Here is a 17,202-nt window from a genome sequence, read left to right on the forward strand (position 1 = left end):
GGTGAAGTTTAACAGTGGGTTGCTGTTTACCAATAAATCCAAGGCACTGTCCATGGTGCGGAAATAGCCAATCCACCATTAATGTGCAGAGTAGCAGTTGGTTTCTGCAGGCCCGTCGCCAGACATTCGTCTCAGGGGGGGCATATCAAGTGTATGGGGGGGGGCACAAATGTGCATTCGGGGGGTGGGGCGGGCTATATATGTAGCGTAGGAGCGAGGATGGCGCGGTGCGTGCTCGTGCTAATTTATTTTGGGGGATTTCGTTTGAGGGGGCACAACATTTATTTGAGGGGGCCAGGCCCCCTCTTGCCCCTGCGTAGACCCGGCCCTGTTACATCTGCTTCTGCGCTTGTTGGAAACAGACGGCCGCCTGCTCGGTTTGAGGCTTTCAGAGGAGGCCTGTGTTTATCAATGAATGGAAGCGTGGGATTAAAGACGATGCCTGGGAAACAGGAGCTGCACCCTTCCTCTCATACTAGACTAAAATGAATTTAAAAAAAAAAAAAAAAATGAAAGGACAACTTCACCTGAGAATGTAAAGAGGTCTGAGACAGACGTCCACATGCTTGCATTTAAATCAAACATAACTGGCAACAATATACAAAATAGCTATGTATTTGTACATATATACTGAAAAGAAAATTACAGGTTTATATACTGTTTACTCTGATTATTTGTAATGTAGTTGAGAAGCAGATGAAAGATGATATATTTTAATCTATGTGAGGGAAAAAACAATCCGCTCCTGATGCCACTGCTCAGTCTGTAAAGTGCTTGAAAGTGATGAGAGAAGAGAGAATTCTGAACTTCGGGATGGTGTTTTTCCATCCTGTGGACATTCTTTTTACACAACGTGAACCTGACATCTATTGTGAAGAGTTGAGCTTTAATGCAGAGGTTTTCAAAGTGTGGGGCGGGGCTCCCCTGGGGGGCGCCAGAGAGCTTCACGAGAAATCACCAAGCTAAAGTTAAGCAATGCAAAGTGTGTGCACTGGGTGGCAGCAGTGAGTTGAGATTATTATTTTGAGGTTGTGACCTGAACTTTTTCCACACTGAACCTTTAAAGCTATAGTGCATAACTTTAAATGTCTATAAATGTCCGTTTTAGCCAAGCCACTACTAGTGGAGATGACAAAATGCAGATTAGCCCGATCGGCTCCTCTAACATCTCGCTGGATTTTTCAATATATATACATAATTCTTGCTTTGCTTGTCGACCTGCGACATTCCCGCGCTGGCGCGCAGGAAATTACGCATTTTACGTCACAACAAGAAGGGAGGGGGAGGACGGGAAGGTCTCATAACAACAGGCAGAGCTCAGGCAGACCGAGGAAGCGACATGGCAGAGTATCCAAAGAAACGGCCGAGAAAGAGTCCTGAAGTGGATCCTACCACCAAAAAAAAGCCTGGACGGTCGGCAGAAGGATTGCTGGCGAAGAAGGAAAGTGACCGATGGAGAAGGCAAACGAGGATTTGTATTGGCGTGGCTTTTCCTCGGTGGAGAGCGTTGAAAGCAGAAATTGGGCTGAGGGCAGACACAGATGTTGCCTTGCTGCTGTTGGATAAGTAAGTGACTTGGTTTATAATTATATAAGTACTATATTATTTTTTGTAAATGGTGCTGTGAACGTTATGTTGTAATGTTAGCAGCCTGTTAACATAATGTCACACGGTAATAATCACCAATTCGCAAATGCTGTCTAAGAATAATGTCATGCCAGTGCTGAGTATGGGTGGTGTAATATATGAGTCTCATGGAAGCCATGTCTCTTCAACAACGTCTTCTTTTTTTCAGTGGTCTTCACAAAAAGTGTAACAGCACAACAACAAAGACACAGTGCCACCTACTGTTGAAACTGAGTAACGCACTTCTAAGTAAATACACTACAGGTGGCATGTCATGCATCAGACTGCCGCTTGTGGATACAAAATTACAGCTTCGATCATTTTCATTACAGTTTCGAAAAATACTCTAAGGGGACACTGTCATCAACCCCCATAAAGACTGGCGGAAACATCCGACCACCTCCTCCCCCATCACTGTCCAGCAATGGCACTGAATCTCAAAGGTACAGTAGTTTGCGTCTGTGTGAGTGGGTGTCCTAAGACCGACATGCGGTTGGGGGGGAGGGGACACCGGGGCGTACATCATGTGGAAGCGCCGGCTTTATTGTTGTAAGAACGCAGAATTCCGCTAGAGGGCGACCGAAGTCATGCTTTAAAGAGCTTCGTGTGTTTCTCCAAGCCCAGGACAGAGGAAGAGAAGTGTGTTGCAGCGTGCTGCTGTCCCTGCACCGCAGGTAAGAGCATACCAAATAACAAAGTTGTGCCGCAATGTTTTCAAGCAAGCGGTTTTGTCAAGAATCGGCAAGTAATGTGTGCAGCAAATCACTCAATCTCATATTACCAGTGAAGCTTTTACAAATCATAACCTAACCCTTCATCATAACTATGTAGACCAGCGGTCGGCAATTTGCGGCCACGGGCCAAAACTGGCCCGTCATGAATAATATCTGGCCGCTTCTTCCAGTTTATTTCAGCTCTTGTGCTTTATTGAAATGTGTGACTTTTATTGTGAAGGAGACCCGGAAATGACTGTTCATAAACCGGAAGCGTTTCCCTAATCTAAACATGGCGAACATGCGGTCGAAACACGCCAGCTGCTCGGTGGTTGGCTGCACTAATGAGCACAAAAGTCTGTTTTTCCTTCCCTCCTCTGAGGCTCTGAAGGCCCGGTGGCTGGATTTTATTTTTAAAGGAAATGTCCCGGCAGCCACTCAGAAGACGCTGCATGTGTGCGCTCGACATTTTACTCCGGACTGCTTCCACAACCAGGGCCAGTACGAAGCGGGACTCTGTAAGATGCTGAGGATCAGGCGGGGCTCCATACCGACAATCCGTGACAATACAGCGGTGAGTCGGAATTCATTTACCTGTCTGTCATATATTTTCTGAAGACTAATATCAAAGTTTCCTTTCTTCTCTCTGTCTGAAGCAGGCAGTGTCTTCTGTGAACCACATTGCTTCCCTCAGCACGCGGCTGCCGTCGAAGCCTCGTGTGAGGAACAAAGGTGTGTATGAAGCAACTAGTGTTTAACTGGTAACAAACAGCTGCTAAGACTGAAATGATCTTTTCATGATGCGATGATCGTCCCTGTTTTCTCTGTTTGCCATCAGCCACGCAGACCGGACCCAACACGCCTCCTGTGTCCCATCAGTCAGCCTTCCAGCTGGTCTACGTTCCAGTGAGACGCTCTGCGCCTCCTCAGGACTCCAGACTCACGAGCCCCCCCAGTCTGGCTCCTGTAGAGGATGTGGAGTCTGAGTCTGACGACTCTTCAACAGAAACCGATGGAGTCGGGTGAGGCTTTTAAAACTAATTCCATTGTTTACATGTTGATCTCTTTCTTAAAGTAAGAAACAGCATTCCTGCTCCACTGTAACAAACTCTTTTCCCTGGCAGCGGCAATCCTACGTGTGTTGTGTTCAAGAGCTGTCTCCGAGAGCTGTTCCAGAGGTGCCCGGTGTGCGAGCGCCGCTGTGAGGTGCAGCGGCGCCAGCTGGGCACGTGCGTGTCCTTCGCCCAGCTCTGCAGCCACTGTCAGTACAGCAGGAGGTGGCAGAGCGAACCGCTGCAGCACCGCGTCAGAAACCTGCAGAGCTCTGCAGAGCAGGTCAAATCCTTCATGCTGGTGCACGAGGTATTTAACTTTATACACACACACACACACACAAAGGAGGTCAGGATGATCGAAGTGGGAGGAGGAAGCCGTTTCTAAGAAACAGCTGACAACAGTCCCATCCCTCCAGTGTGTCAGTTGGTTGTCATAGTGACTACAGAGAAAGCCGACTGTGTTCAGATAATGTGCCACAACACCACACAGATGTGCAGATGAATGAACTGTGTGTATCTGTTACAGCAGGAAGACAAGACAGCGGTGGCAGGCAGACTGCCAGGCTTGTACAGATGCTCAGGTGTGTAAATGAGTTTTTATTATTAAAGTCGGCTAAATGAAACATTTTCTTAGTGCATTGAACCCCAAGATAAAGATTTGTCAATCACATGACTTGTGTAATATATTAATGATCATATCACTTTTCCAGATCCTCTGTCGGACGTCTCCGTCACTGAGCAGTAAGTGAGCGCCGGGCTTCTCGTGTTCCTCTCACATCGAGTTAATGTCATTCAGATCTCGGTCTGGTCTCAGCCAAAGCTGGACTGTAACTCCTCGTCCTCCTCCGGTTCTTGTTTCCTCTCAGAGCCACTCCTCAGCACATCGTGGACGAGGATTCCATCCTGCAGCTCATGAAGAACTGCCCCATCTGCAGGAAGAGCTGCCGCTGCACCAAACGCTCGCGCGGCCCGTACCTAGTCGTCCACCAGAACTGCTACTTCTGCCACTACCGGCGGAAGTGGACCAGCCAGCCCGAAGCACAGCTCCTCAACGTGATCAACACTGAGATAAAGCGCCGCCGCAAGGAGAAGGCTCCTGCCGAGGTGCATCTGAAGATCTGAGGGCATCGGCCCCTGCTCCGGCTTTGCTTTGACTCCTGAACTAGAGCGTTCACATTGTCCTCTACTCTGCTATGGACTTCTGAGTTTAATAAAGACTTGTTTTTTCTCCTCTCCTAAAAGTCCTGCTGAATCTGTAATTTCAGTCAGACATTCTCAATAAATCACTATTATGTTAAAGTGCCCAAAAAAGTGAGACAGCAACACACTTGTTATTCTATAAAACATAATGCTGTCAGGTCCAAAACAGCATAGTTTTATTGCTCAGCTTTCTGCAAGGGCACAAGAAGTGTATTACTTTGCTTCTTTATTGTCCATATGTGTACAGGTGTCAGTTACAAACTCACAGAGCAGCTGATGTGGAAAATAAAACAGAACCATGAACACATATCCTGTAATAAATACCAAAAAACAGAAACCAGAGAGAATGTGGTGCAGTTTAAAAACAAAGTTTTGTACTGAATTCATTAACATCCACAACAATTTGCACGTGAACCTGTAAATTTGTGATAAAAGGCCAAACGTGTCGCATTTAAAATTTTTCCTTGTGATTTGTACCCAGTTAAGACTGAAAAACTAAAGATCACTCACATCTCGGGCCGGACAGGGTTTGACGGCCGATCGGGATTCATTTCAGACTGAAGCAGCCAGAAGACGTTGCCCACGGAGAGTTCATCAGAGGACAACAGAAAGTGTGTGTGCCCGTATATTTACGTTATCTACACTGAGAAAAGTAAAAATCAGTCCAATAGGTATTTGGTAAATAGAAGGAAGTGTTGGATTATAACTTGGAGTCCAAGTATGCATAATGTGTGCCCCAAAAAAAATGGAAATAATTAAAAAAAACAAAAAAACTGCATTTGCTCCGCACCTCTGGGTGAAGTTATTAAAGGTAAAGTCAAACAAATTCTCTGTACAAAGACAAAGGTTTGAGTTTGTTTCGTCTCCACAGAAGAAACAGCTTCATGATATGAGTCCGAACAAAACCTTCCGGTTGCAAACAAATAGCAGGCAAGTTCACACAGACGTGCTTTTTACCAGTTTTACCTTATTAAAAACAAAAGCTGCTTAAGAGTAATAACTATGCAAATAAATAGGGTTGAGCCGTGGAGCATCCATTCATGCAGAAGGTCTTGGTTTGTTCGACGCTCCTGATCATGTTTCAAATACAGGAGTCGAGCAGCTACTCAGACGTTTACATCTGCTTCTGCGCTGGCTGGAAACAGACGGCCGCCTGCTCGGTTTGAGGCTTTCACAGGAGGCCTGTGTTTATCAATGAATGGAAGCGTGGGATTAAAGACGATGCCTGGGAAACAGGAGCACCCTTCCTCTCATACTAGACTAAAATGAATTAAAAAAAAAAAAAAAAAAAAAAAATGAAAGGACAACTTCACCTGAGAATGTAAAGAGGTCTGAGACAGACGTCCACATGCTTGCATTTAAATCAAACAGAACTGGCAACAATATACAAAATAGCTATGTATTTGTACATATATACTGAAAAGAAAATTACAGGTTTATATACTTTTTACTCTGATTATTTGTAACGTAGTTGAGAAGCAAATGAAAGATGATATATTTTAATCTATGCGAGGGGAAAAAACAATTCGCTCCCGACGCCACTGCTCAGTCTGTAAAGTGCTCGAAAGTGACGAGAGAAGAGAGAATTCTGAACTTGAGGATGGCGTTTTTCCATCCTGTGGACATTTTTTTTTTTTTTTTTACACAATATGAACCTGACATCTACTGTGAAGAGTTGAGCTTTAATGCAGAGGTTCTCAAAGTGTGGGGCGGGGCTCCCCTGGGGAACGCCAGAGAGCTTCAGGAGAAATCAAGTGAAATTTAAGTAATGCAAAGTGTGTGGCAGCAGTGAGTCAAGATTTTTATTTTGAGGTTGTGACTGGAACTTTTCCAGTCACGGGGGGGACCTGAACTCAAACCTTTTTCACCAGAGTCCGTCACCAAACAAAAGACCCACAGATGAAATCTTACCACAAAAATGAAAAAAAATTAAAAAACGACCCACTCACCCATCCAATGATCAGACTTTTAGTTTGAAAATGACTGAAACCAAACTGATGAACAAACAACACATTTTTCTGGACTTATTTCAAAAGAAGCGATGGATTAAACCCTCCGAGAAGCTGACGCTTTGCAACGCGCTGAGGTAGGATGAATTCATGGCGCTCCTACCAGATGAAGCTCTGCAGCCATGAGGATGGAAACGGTGTGCTGGTTGAGGTGAAGGTGGCGACTAATGGAAAGACACGGCTACCTGCAGAGTTCCGGATTCAGTAGCAAAACACGGATCAGTCAGTGGAAACAAAAAAAAATAATAATTTTTTTTAAAAAGGTGGACCGTAGTTATGGAACATCTGAGCAGATTTTTTGTTTTTAAAGGAAGAACTAGAGAAGAGGTTTTCCTAATTAGATCAAAGTTTCTTCTTCTGACTACAAAGTGACGTTTAGCAGCTCTGAAGTTTCTCTCAGGATTTTCACAACAACTGAAGTGAAGACGAGGAGCGAGCCGGTGGCGGGGACGACGGGCAGCTGATGCTCTGAGGGGAAGTGTGTGAACAGTGAGAGAAGAAGGAAGACCGTCAGCTGCGAGGTACGGACCGCCGGCCGGCCGGTCCTGTCTGCGCGGCGCAGCTACCGTTAAGAGTCTGTCGGCTCTCATTCCACCGCGAAGCCGCACGTCTCCTCGATCGCCGTCAGTAGCTTGTCGTAGAGTTTGTCGTAGCTCTCGTAGGGAGGAATGTCGATCCGATTGAAGCTGCAGGGGGGAAAAAAAAAAACGAGTGAACTTGACGTCAGGAAGATTTTGTAAAGCGTGTGTGTGTTTGTTTGCTGGTGCGCGAGACACACACCAGGTATGGGCTTTGGGCAGATTATTGGTGTTGGCATCGATCTGGTGAATGGTGAAGAGTCTGGGTCCTGCCGCTCCTGCAACACAAACAGGATCCGTCGGTTTAGCGCCTCCACATCTCCTCCTCCAGAGGGGCGGGGAGTCTGGGGGTCACTGACCTTGCAGAGCCTTGAAGCCCTGCAGCGGCACTCTGGACGAGCCGGTGACGAACTGCAGCAGGCGGGCCCGCCTCTCCTCGTCGAACGACTCCACGGCTTTCCAGAACCACTTGACGATGTTGCTGTCGGGGGTGCAGTGCTTCAGGCGCGTGTTGGACTTCCAGTCGGAGATGTCGATCTTCCCCAGGCCGCACACGATCAGCTGAGAGTCACAGCAAACACTTCAGTCACTTCAGAAACGTTTAGCTACGATGAGTTAAACCAAAGGGAGGCGAATCCACAGGCGAAACCACTCACCTCCAGCTCCTTCTCGTCGAAGGCTTTGAGCAGATGCTGCGGGATCACCTCGTTGAAGCCTTTCTGCAGAGCCAGGAACTGAGCCTCGATGCCGTGCAGGAAGCGCCAGTTCACGTACAACCTATGGAGAACCCAGAGGACGAGTCGGTGGTCAGAGTCGGGCGGGAGGAGCCTCGTCATCTCTACGCTGAAGGTGGACTGGTGTGAGCGCTCCTCGTACCGGACATACTCCTTCTTGGTGTCTTCGGTCACGGGAATGCTCTTGCCGTTGGGCTTCAGCTCGTGTGGGATGATTTCTCCGTAGGCGTTGTGCTCGACGCAGAAGGTGTGGTCCAGGACGCCGGTGATGTCGTTGTCCCTGAGCAGAGAGACGATACGGCGAGGACAGAAAACAAGTCAGGACGGAGAAACAAGTGAAAAACGACTATTTCATGAAAAACAAAAAAAAAAGAAAACAACAGTTCAGGAGCCAGAATTTTCAGTTTTCCGCTATTTTTCTTTTTTGGATATTTCAGCAGGATTCAGTTCAGCTGTTTGAGCAGCAGAGGGCGACGCCGTCATCTCCCTTGTATCCGTTCAAACCTTTATTTTGCAGGAATGCCTTTTTCTACTCTTCAGACGTCAGACACCAACATTTATTCTGAGGGAGCAGAGAGGAAGCCGGTCTTACAGGATCCAGACGAGGCTGTTGTGGAGGTCGGGGTCCACGGACTCCATGTCGTCCAGCGTGATCGGCTTCCCCAGCAGCTGCTTGTAGAAAGGCAGAGTGAAGCCGCCGTCGATGTAGTGACCGTGAAACACCGCCATGCCCATGATGCGCCCGACGAAGTGGAAGTACGACAGGTGCTCCTGCAGAGGAGAGGCGGCGACAGGAATGGTTACAGTCTACCAATCACCAGGAGGAGATTCGAGGCTCATCTTTTTGGAATAAGCACTTGAAAACTGTTCCCTTCATGTGAACGTAAGACAGTGTTTCATACGGGATTGACGGCGGAGTCGGGGTTAATCTGCAGAGTGTAGATGTCGTCTCTGGAGTACTGGAACAGGCCGTAGTAGGGGTTCAGCATCTCATGGGACAGCAGGTACAGCCACTCCCTGAAACACAGAAGCAACGCCGAGTGTGAAAACCGAGCTCGCCAAGTTCAGAGGCGGAAATCTTTGACAGCTCGTGAAAGCGGACGTCACCTCGCTACACCTCCGTAGTCCAGCCCCTCCTCCCCTCGGAATTTAATCATCAGTCTCTTCCAAAGATCTTTAGGACGCATCTTCATCACCTGACGATACGACTCCTGCGATCCAGCAACAACAGAACAATTCAGTCCAAAACAGTCAAAAATGTAGTGAGTTAGAGTAACTTTTTTTTTTAATACAACAGCTGTTCATAAGGTTTCCATCTGTAGTCCATTCTACTCTTGATGTGAGATCAACAAATCAACACAAAACAAGACTTTATATCCAGAGCAGATGTTTTACTCTGGACTCGGAGCTCCTCTCTTGGGCCTGAATGAATTCTGTTCACCAACAGAGGAGTTTTCCTGCTCCTCACACGAGACAGATGTTGACAGAAGTCTCATGTGGACTGACGGCACAACTGCACCCACATTTGTCTTCGGTGTGGCTTTAATTCCTCCCCGATAACTTCTGGAGATGATTTGAGCAACTGGAGAGCGATCAGTGAACCCACGGCGGCGTTTTCATGTCGTCAGATTGTGAACAGAGTGTGAACAGGACTGATTTAGTGCCGTAGACCCAGGGGGACCAGACTCCCTCACTGCTGGATGAAGAAACATGTCCAAGAACCATATCTTGCATTTAAAAGTGCAGCAACACTAAGCTTATTGCAAAGGATTGTTTTCCTATCTTAAAATTTTATGTGTGCTTAAATAGAAGCATTTATCCTGCAATGTTATCCAACGCTTTTCCAGTAATACAAAAAAAAGCACGCAATAAAACACAAACTGCACAAGAATTCTAAGGTTTACTACTTTAATCAGCTTACTTTTATTGCATTTCAAACTCTGCATGACCGATGTCTGGTATTGAATTTCTCTAGTTCTTAGTAATCCAGTCAAGCCGGAGTGATAATGAATATATTCTCAGCAAATAAAGATCAGCGTGTCGCACACATGACTGCAAGATATCGCGCACGCTCACTGCCAGAGTTTAACCGGCACCGCCGGCTCCAGCGAGGAATCCTGAAGTCCATCTGCAGCGCCGGTTTTTCGCACTTTAACTTTCTCCCTCCGCAGCTGTCATGTCGGCGGAGGGGGATGAAGTCATGAATTTCGCTGCTCGGCTTGCAGCTATGAAGTTATGTCTGGCCACAGACGCTTGCCACCGCTGCCTTCGCTCCTTTCCTCACCCACCCTAATCCCCTCCCCCGTCTCTCTCGCTGCTGAAATCATCCAGAAAGAATGCTTTTGCTTTGCTCAAACAAATACTTGCGAGAGCAAGGGTAAAAAAAAAAGAAGAAAAGAAAGAAAAGGAACAGAGCGTAGGCCGTCCTGTTCTGCTTCTCCCTGGAAATGAGAAAGCGGCTCCGGGTTCTGGTCCCGTGTTGCTCTGGGATGTTCCTGTGTGAAGGCTGCAGCTCGGCGCTCTCACCTCAAAGATCTCCTCGCGGCAGACCTCGATGCGACAGTGGCCGGCCTGGGGCTGCTGCTGAGAGAGCTCCTGTCGCAGGATCTTCAGCTTCTGCACCAGGTCCCGCTTGTATTTGGGCACCGTCAGGCACTCGGCCTCGTCGGGCAGCTGGGCTGGGGACAGAGCTTGCTGGGGAACCCCGGGACCGCCCTGGTCCTTCATCTGAGGCGGGTGACTGCAAGAACGACGGATCGATCAAATAAGGTGTCAGCGAGGGGCCCCGTTTCCCTGCTGCCACCCAGTAACAAACAGAACAACACATCAAATATTTATGTCTGAGAGGGGAAAACTAAAGGAGCCAACATGGTTTCCCACCGCCGTCAGCGGCTGTTGGCGAGTGAAGCCATGGAGTTTGAGGCTGAACTCGCAACATTTCATCAGTAAACAGCTGTTAATGTTCATGCAGGTTCTGGTATGACGGTGCTGACAGCGTTAAACGGCCCATCACTGCGTGTTGCCGCTGTGGTCTGAGTTTCATCACGGCAACCTGCCAGCACCTCTCCGACAGGAAAACGGAAAAGAAAATTCTCAAGTCTGCTCTTCATTAATAAATACTCCAGACTCACGATGGTACCAAACATGTGGGATCACGGTTTAAAGTGAGTTCACAGCACTGAGCACACAGATATCAGTGGCTTAACAGCCTTAGAATATTTGGTCGCACAAGCGTTAACAACATAAATTTTCAATTTTGCTGCTTGCAAAACTTGATTCGTGAGGTCTAAAACACACGCTGGTAGAACCTCGCCTGGACTCTGCATCCTGGGAAAAAAAAGTCCAAAATGGATGCAGCGAACTGCTTTAAATTTCAGATTCAAACTGACGACGCAACACGACCACCCAGCATGCCACAGTGGCCTTAACTTCTCTGACATGGTGTGATTCCAAAGAGCAAGCTGTTCCTCTCCCGGGGCAGTTCTCTTGTATATATATGAATCGGTCGCCATTGTTAAATCATGAGAATACTGCCATTCGGCCTCATTCAAGGTTAACGTTTCATCCAGAGGCACAAGTATGCCTTTCAGGGAATTCCCCAGCAACCCCCCACCCGCCCCCATATAATTTCTAACCACCTAACCAGGGAAGTTTTTAAGAAATTCCCTCACCAGCCTCAAAGCAAAGCCCCCAGTAAATTTGATCCAGACCTGCGGACAGGCTGAGCCTTTGACCAGACATTTGGTAAATATCCCCACCAGGAAAGACAGAGAGACGGAGATAAACCTTGTATAAGCAGAAAGACAGACACACAAACACAGACGCACAAAGGAGAAAGAAAGAAAGGAAGAACATTTACAAAAAGGGGGGGCAGTGTGAGAGTCGCTGGCGCCTTCAGCTCGCTGGACAGATAAGTCGACGTTGCTTCAAACGCTTCACGTCTAACCTCACGACTGTTTCTTTAATTTCCTCTAAATCATTACTCCATCTGCGTCTCTGCGTCTGTCTCCAGTCCGTGACATTTTTACTTCCTGTCTGACGGCTAAAGGAGCTCGTAACGGAGGTCGAGTCCCGGTAGGTACCCCGGCCCACCGGCCGCAACTGGAAACTCCATCATGTGGCCGGCGGAGCTGCCGCCTTCCCCCGATCCCCCGAGGGCGGAAGAGAAACAACACGGACGCTTCTGTAAACTTGTAGTGTTGTTTCCGTCAACACGCCACCGAAGAGTGACCTTCGCTTTAACTCTGCTCGGGGATGACTTTGTCAATGTAGAGTCTGGCTTGAGTGTTGTTTTTGAAGTGTGGGAAAAGGTGCGAGCGTGCCGGGCGGAGGGATTTACCTCCAGGAATTTAAATCCCCACATTTATTTCTATTTACTCTTGCTTTTTGAGGTAATCTACATGGGAAGGCCGAATTATGATGTTCGTGCAGGGCTGAGGCGTCTGGTTCTGTCCGGCCGTGGCTGTGGTGCTGCTGGTGGCGAGACGCCTGGGTGGGCCTCGTGAAAACATAATCCATCTCTCGCCTCAGGAGGACAGGAGCCCTCTTTTTTCTGCACAAAGACGCTGAGCCAGCACAGGACTTCTTTGAAAGAGGCTACTGTCCTCTGCTGGGAGAGGAGTGTCAAGGCTGCTGCTGGCCAAACAAAGGCAGAGCACCATGAGGACTGTACTGGTTAAAAAAAAAAACAAAAAAAAAACAAAAAAAAACAAAATGAAAGCAGTCTTCTACGGTAGCAGGATTTAGCCACCCACTTATTCCAACACTCGCTGTACATTTGGGCTTCCTGGTTCAGTGGCTTGAGAACGGCATGTCTATCTATTTGAGGGTTTCCAAACTAACCAGCACACTGTTTTTGCTAGACTATCCCCGTATAATCAAGTCCACTGCTATTTATTTTATTGGCAGGCGCCGAGGCTCCTAGCATGTCAAATAAAGGGTAAGATGGCACCGGAGCAGTCTTGAAAACCACTTTAGGAAGGAGGAGAAGAAAAGATGTCTTAAAACAAAATGGAACGAGTTGCTTTTGGCTCAGAGACTTAAGAACCATATAATAAAGCATAATTTCAGCGCACTTTTCTCTTGAGCAGCCGCCGTGCAATTAAAAGTACGTTTCAACATAGTTTATCGTCTCTCGTTTCCAAATGGGGCGAGCGCCGCATATTTGATGGTAAATATAGAAAACACAAGCGCAGCAAACTCGAAAATCTTTTCAGAGTCAAAAGAGCGAAACAGTTTCTACTGATGTTACAACTTGTGTGAAATATGACCGTTGGTTAGACAATCTTTCAAATTTCTCTCAAAAATATCGTGTCACTGTTTTCTAATTGGCCGGTCAATAAGACATTTTCCACAACTGCAGTCATAAAGGTCCATCATCGGTCCACATGTGCAGTCTTGAGTCTTCTAGCCGAGTTTATTGAATGATTGCCTCTTTTGGCACAATCTGGGTGTAATGAGGGTTGACTGGAGTGCAGCCGGGGTAAAAAGTTGCCCCAAAGCAGCCACTCAGCCAGATCTAACAGCTCTTCGTCCGGCGACTGGCTCCTCATTCCTGTGAACAATACACACTTTCGGAGTGTGTCTTGCTGGGTGAGTCTTTCTGCAGAGATACTTAACACACCGATACTTGATTCTCTGTATGTAAAGTTGTACTAAAACACAAAAAAGCCTTCAAAAAATTCCATTAAGCAACAGATTACCTTCGTTCTTTTTTTTTTTTTTTTTAATACTCCAAATATGACTTCAATTACAAAAATACTACGAGACTGAGGCGTGGCTGAAATGATGATCGCTTTGAATTTGATTTTAATGTGAAACAGTGGCAGGAAGTAGAACCATTTGACAGATTGTGGCCGAGCAGTTTTCCCCTCACCTGCAAGACGAAAATCTGACAAGAGGGAACGCTTTGGTGCTTTTATTTTCTAAAGGTTGTGTAAATGGTATTCCTATTTTCCTACACTCTTTGCGAGCTTGCACATATGCACACATCTACCTTTCCTTAAAAGATAGCTTTAAACCACCATCAGAAGATCAAAAGATTACTTTAGAGATTTGCTAAACTTCAGTCGTGGCATTAAATTCTTTTCTTTCTTTTGTTTCGACACCATCTGAATTGAAAGAGGAAGCAAATATACAGCAGTTCAGAGAGCAATGCATCATGTGCCTAAATAAAACATATGAGGAACTTCTATTTTATAATTAAAGCTTTTAACCAGCTTGTTCTTTTCCACTCACTCTTCAACGTTGAGCCTTTCAAAGCACCACCCACTGACGGACGCATTACACAGTGTGTTTAAACAGCTGGCATTTACTGTACTGCTGGGTTGCATATAACATTTAAGAAGTTCAGTGAAAAATGTCAGCTATTGTACATATATGCAGGACTTTTTCCCCAACCTAATAATTTGCATTAATGTTTACATTTCACAGGTTAAAAATACCACACCCACATCGACCAAAGAGAAACACCCTTAAAACATCAATGCAAATGTTGATATAAATGTCATGAAAATGTAAAACTCGGTTGGGAAAATACCTGCTGGTGTCCACTGAGCCAAGATCCAGCGCCACCTAAAAATACCTTCAAGCAAACACTGATGTAATCTGCCAGACGTACAGTGTGTCGGCGCGAGCAGGGAGGCTCAGGATGTGAGAGACAGTGCGGCAGACCACAGTAACGCGGCCGTGTCTGACTGTCTGGCAATCTGAGGCCTTCATCAAGTCCGGGTCAAAGGCAACGGCGCTGTCTGAGCCGCTTTTAAATCAAGATGTGTGCGGAGACGCCGCGCCGGGGAGACTCTAACTTTGGGCAACACGGTGTTGTAATGCTGAATGTGTTGCAACCTCGTAGACAAAACAGAGGCTGTGATTACAGAGGAGTGAAATGCAACGACGACGTCACGGTGCAAAAATGAGACGTCCTGCAGCAACAGCCGCCGCGGCGACTCTGCAGTCAGCTTTGCCGCACGGAAGGAAAGCGTCTGCTCACCTTTTTTTGGGATGACTTTTGAAACCAGTTTTGGGGGGGAACTCGCTGTGTGAGAGGACACTCTGAAGTCTAGGATGGTTTAAAAAAAAAACAAAAAAAAAACGGCAAGCCTGCAGCGAGAGTCAGCCACAGAGAATCCAACTGGTAAAAAAAAAACAAAAACTTTATGACTTTGAATAAAAGCACTGGAGGGAGTTTTACTGATTCGGGTGAACAGCATTAGGTTTACACTACGAAATGCCAGCAGATAAACAACTGGAGGAGCGGTTAAAATCATTAACTGCACATGGACGGAGGAAGCTTTCGGGATTTGTAGAGATTTAACTGAATAAGAGTGGAGGAGTAACGTGTACTGTAGTCGCTCGGCTCAGGCAGAACATGCATGCTCCACTTGAACGCCAAGTAGGTTTTTCTAAATGTATTCCAGCTCCGTTCCCAAACCAAAGCAGGTTTGTTGAGTTAATTTCAGACTTTAGGTGTACGACTGTGTGTGTGTGTCTTTCAGTGTAAGCCTTGTGATGGATCGACGAACAGTCTGTTAGCAGCAATATGCTAACAGCCCCTCATGGACTGGACCACGGCACATATAGAAGACAGGTGGGTGTTTGAGGTCAATAAATCTGAATTCTGTGTTCATGAACTGCAGCATCTGGACAATCTTGCCTAACCAACTCATACTGAGGAAGCCAATAAAAAAAAAATGTGATGAATTAAAAGAGAATCTTGGCTTTCTACCTGCTCGCTACACACTAATTGGACACAGTAGATCTTTTAGAAAGACACTGGGCTGCATTTTTTTCCCTGTTTAAATAGGTCAACATGTTTCTTCTCACCGTCTCTTATTTAACTGAAAAGACGCCTTCAAGCTGTTCGATGTGTTTTAAAAAGAAAGTTTACTCTAAAACTACACTGTCGAACTGACGGTGAAATCGGCCAATGCGGATCGATCGGAGCGACGGATGGAAGATGTAGGTCGCCGGAGCCAAAGCAGATAAGTGTCTGGAGCCGAATACGAAACACCACACTGTTAAAAAAAAGAAGGAAAGGAAATCCTGCCACGGTGGGCTGTCTTCAAGTATTCAGCGGCGAAACGACGCTGCCAGTGTTTGGTTAAGACCGTTAGGAACAAGGACACCAGTGAAAGAAAGCAGCCTTTAATTAGCAGGTACCCTTCGAGCAGGAAGTACTTTACTTTTACAGCTGCTATAAGCTTTAAAAAAAAACATAATTAACTAAAGAGTTTGAGCTCAATTACACGACATGCCAGTGGACCATCACATGTCAAAGACCTAAAGCCACATTAAAAATGTGATCCCTTTGACTTTCGAGTCAAAATCTGTCGACGTCAGCTTTGATCCTATTTTCCCCTCCGAAAAAGCCCAATGTATGCGACGACTTTGGTTCCAAATAATAAGAGGGCAGTATTTACGTCTCCTCGCATTTCAGCGAATGCTTTAACTGGAACAGCGACGGGTGTGTTTTCATTTCCTTTTCAATAATATGTGTGCATGAAGAAAAGTTGCATCAGGAAGAGGGAAAAAAAAAAAACACACACAAAAACATCTCATCAATTTTGACCTTTTAAAGTTATAAAACTTCATCTGGAGTCCCTCAAATCGCTCCTAATAAGGAGTTCGACAAGCAGTTAATGACGCGGGCTGGATAACATCGCTAAGCTTCCACTCATGACCAGAGCTTGTTTCACACATATGGATGCTATTTCTCCAAATGACCAGATGTTAATTTCCCAAACATGTCTCTCGGGCCAGCCGCCGTTACTGCAGGAGGCTCGGAGAAAGACTTTCCTCCAAAAAACGGAGACAGAAGAATCGTCAAGTGTCTGTATTTTTTTTCCTTTGTATTCCCAAGCTCAGAACCAAGACACAGGAAACATCAAGGAGCCAGAAAACGTCCTGAAACTTTGTCATAAGCGTGTGAGTAGCAGGTGCGTTCATTGAAAATCTGAGTGCAGGGAGAGTGCGTGTGCGTGTGTGTGTGTGTGTGTGTGTGTGCTGGAGCTGCGCTCACACGTGTTCAGCATTTCCCTGAGCAGGACAGCTGTCTACCAGCCCGTCCTCACTGGAGACAGGCTGCTGACAGGCAACACAAACATCCCAAAAAGCTGGACCGACAGTCCCCGATACAGACGTCTGGCCTGCGCCTGCTTCTGTGTGTGTATTTAACTTCAATGTCATCCGCATGAATCCTTACAACCTTGAGAAAGACCTGTCATATTTCCATTCATAAACATTGTACACGATTCTCTGAAAAAGCGCGAGTCAGCATTTTCTCTAAT

At 46.4% G+C, this 17,202-nt stretch overlaps 2 protein-coding genes across 13 annotated transcripts in view; one reads left to right on the plus strand and one right to left on the minus strand.

The window, feature by feature from the left end:
• The first annotated feature begins 1,296 nt into the window (after positions 1–1,296).
• On the plus strand, positions 1,297–4,875 carry LOC115390697 (uncharacterized). Of its 10 annotated transcripts, XM_030094669.1 has the most exons (11): positions 1,425–1,566; positions 1,796–1,875; positions 1,959–2,069; positions 2,246–2,300; positions 2,759–2,913; positions 2,996–3,071; positions 3,178–3,361; positions 3,464–3,701; positions 3,921–3,975; positions 4,105–4,135; positions 4,261–4,875. In XM_030094669.1, exons 5-11 carry the CDS (start codon positions 2,863–2,865, stop codon positions 4,514–4,516), a joined length of 891 nt encoding a protein of 296 aa, XP_029950529.1. In that variant the 5' UTR covers positions 1,425–1,566; positions 1,796–1,875; positions 1,959–2,069; positions 2,246–2,300; positions 2,759–2,862; the 3' UTR covers positions 4,517–4,875. The 10 variants fall into 10 exon arrangements, with proteins under 10 accessions (XP_029950521.1, XP_029950522.1, XP_029950523.1 ...); XM_030094661.1 differs by lacking the exon at positions 1,796–1,875 and having other exon boundaries at positions 1,297–1,566; positions 2,722–2,913; XM_030094662.1 differs by lacking the exon at positions 1,796–1,875 and having other exon boundaries at positions 1,297–1,566; positions 2,722–2,913; positions 2,999–3,071.
• A 684-nt stretch (positions 4,876–5,559) lies between these two features.
• LOC115390686 (E3 ubiquitin-protein ligase SMURF2-like) overlaps positions 5,560–17,202 on the minus strand; it is a 53,881-nt gene continuing 42,238 nt past the window's right edge. For 2 of the 3 annotated variants that reach the window (XM_030094641.1, XM_030094639.1), the window contains exons 12-20: positions 10,442–10,655; positions 9,023–9,126; positions 8,818–8,932; positions 8,508–8,686; positions 8,058–8,195; positions 7,838–7,958; positions 7,541–7,742; positions 7,384–7,459; positions 5,560–7,289 (exon numbers count right to left, since the gene is read on the minus strand). In XM_030094641.1, the coding sequence (XP_029950501.1) occupies positions 7,190–7,289; positions 7,384–7,459; positions 7,541–7,742; positions 7,838–7,958; positions 8,058–8,195; positions 8,508–8,686; positions 8,818–8,932; positions 9,023–9,126; positions 10,442–10,655 (1,249 nt within the window). In that variant the 3' untranslated portion in view covers positions 5,560–7,189. The remainder of the gene's footprint in view (positions 7,290–7,383; positions 7,460–7,540; positions 7,743–7,837; positions 7,959–8,057; positions 8,196–8,507; positions 8,687–8,817; positions 8,933–9,022; positions 9,127–10,441; positions 10,656–17,202) is intronic. The other variant, XM_030094640.1, reaches the window with a different exon arrangement.

The sequence above is a fragment of the Salarias fasciatus genome, chromosome 6 (genome assembly GCF_902148845.1).
Source record: "Salarias fasciatus chromosome 6, fSalaFa1.1, whole genome shotgun sequence".
Taxonomy (NCBI): Eukaryota; Metazoa; Chordata; class Actinopteri; order Blenniiformes; family Blenniidae; genus Salarias; species Salarias fasciatus.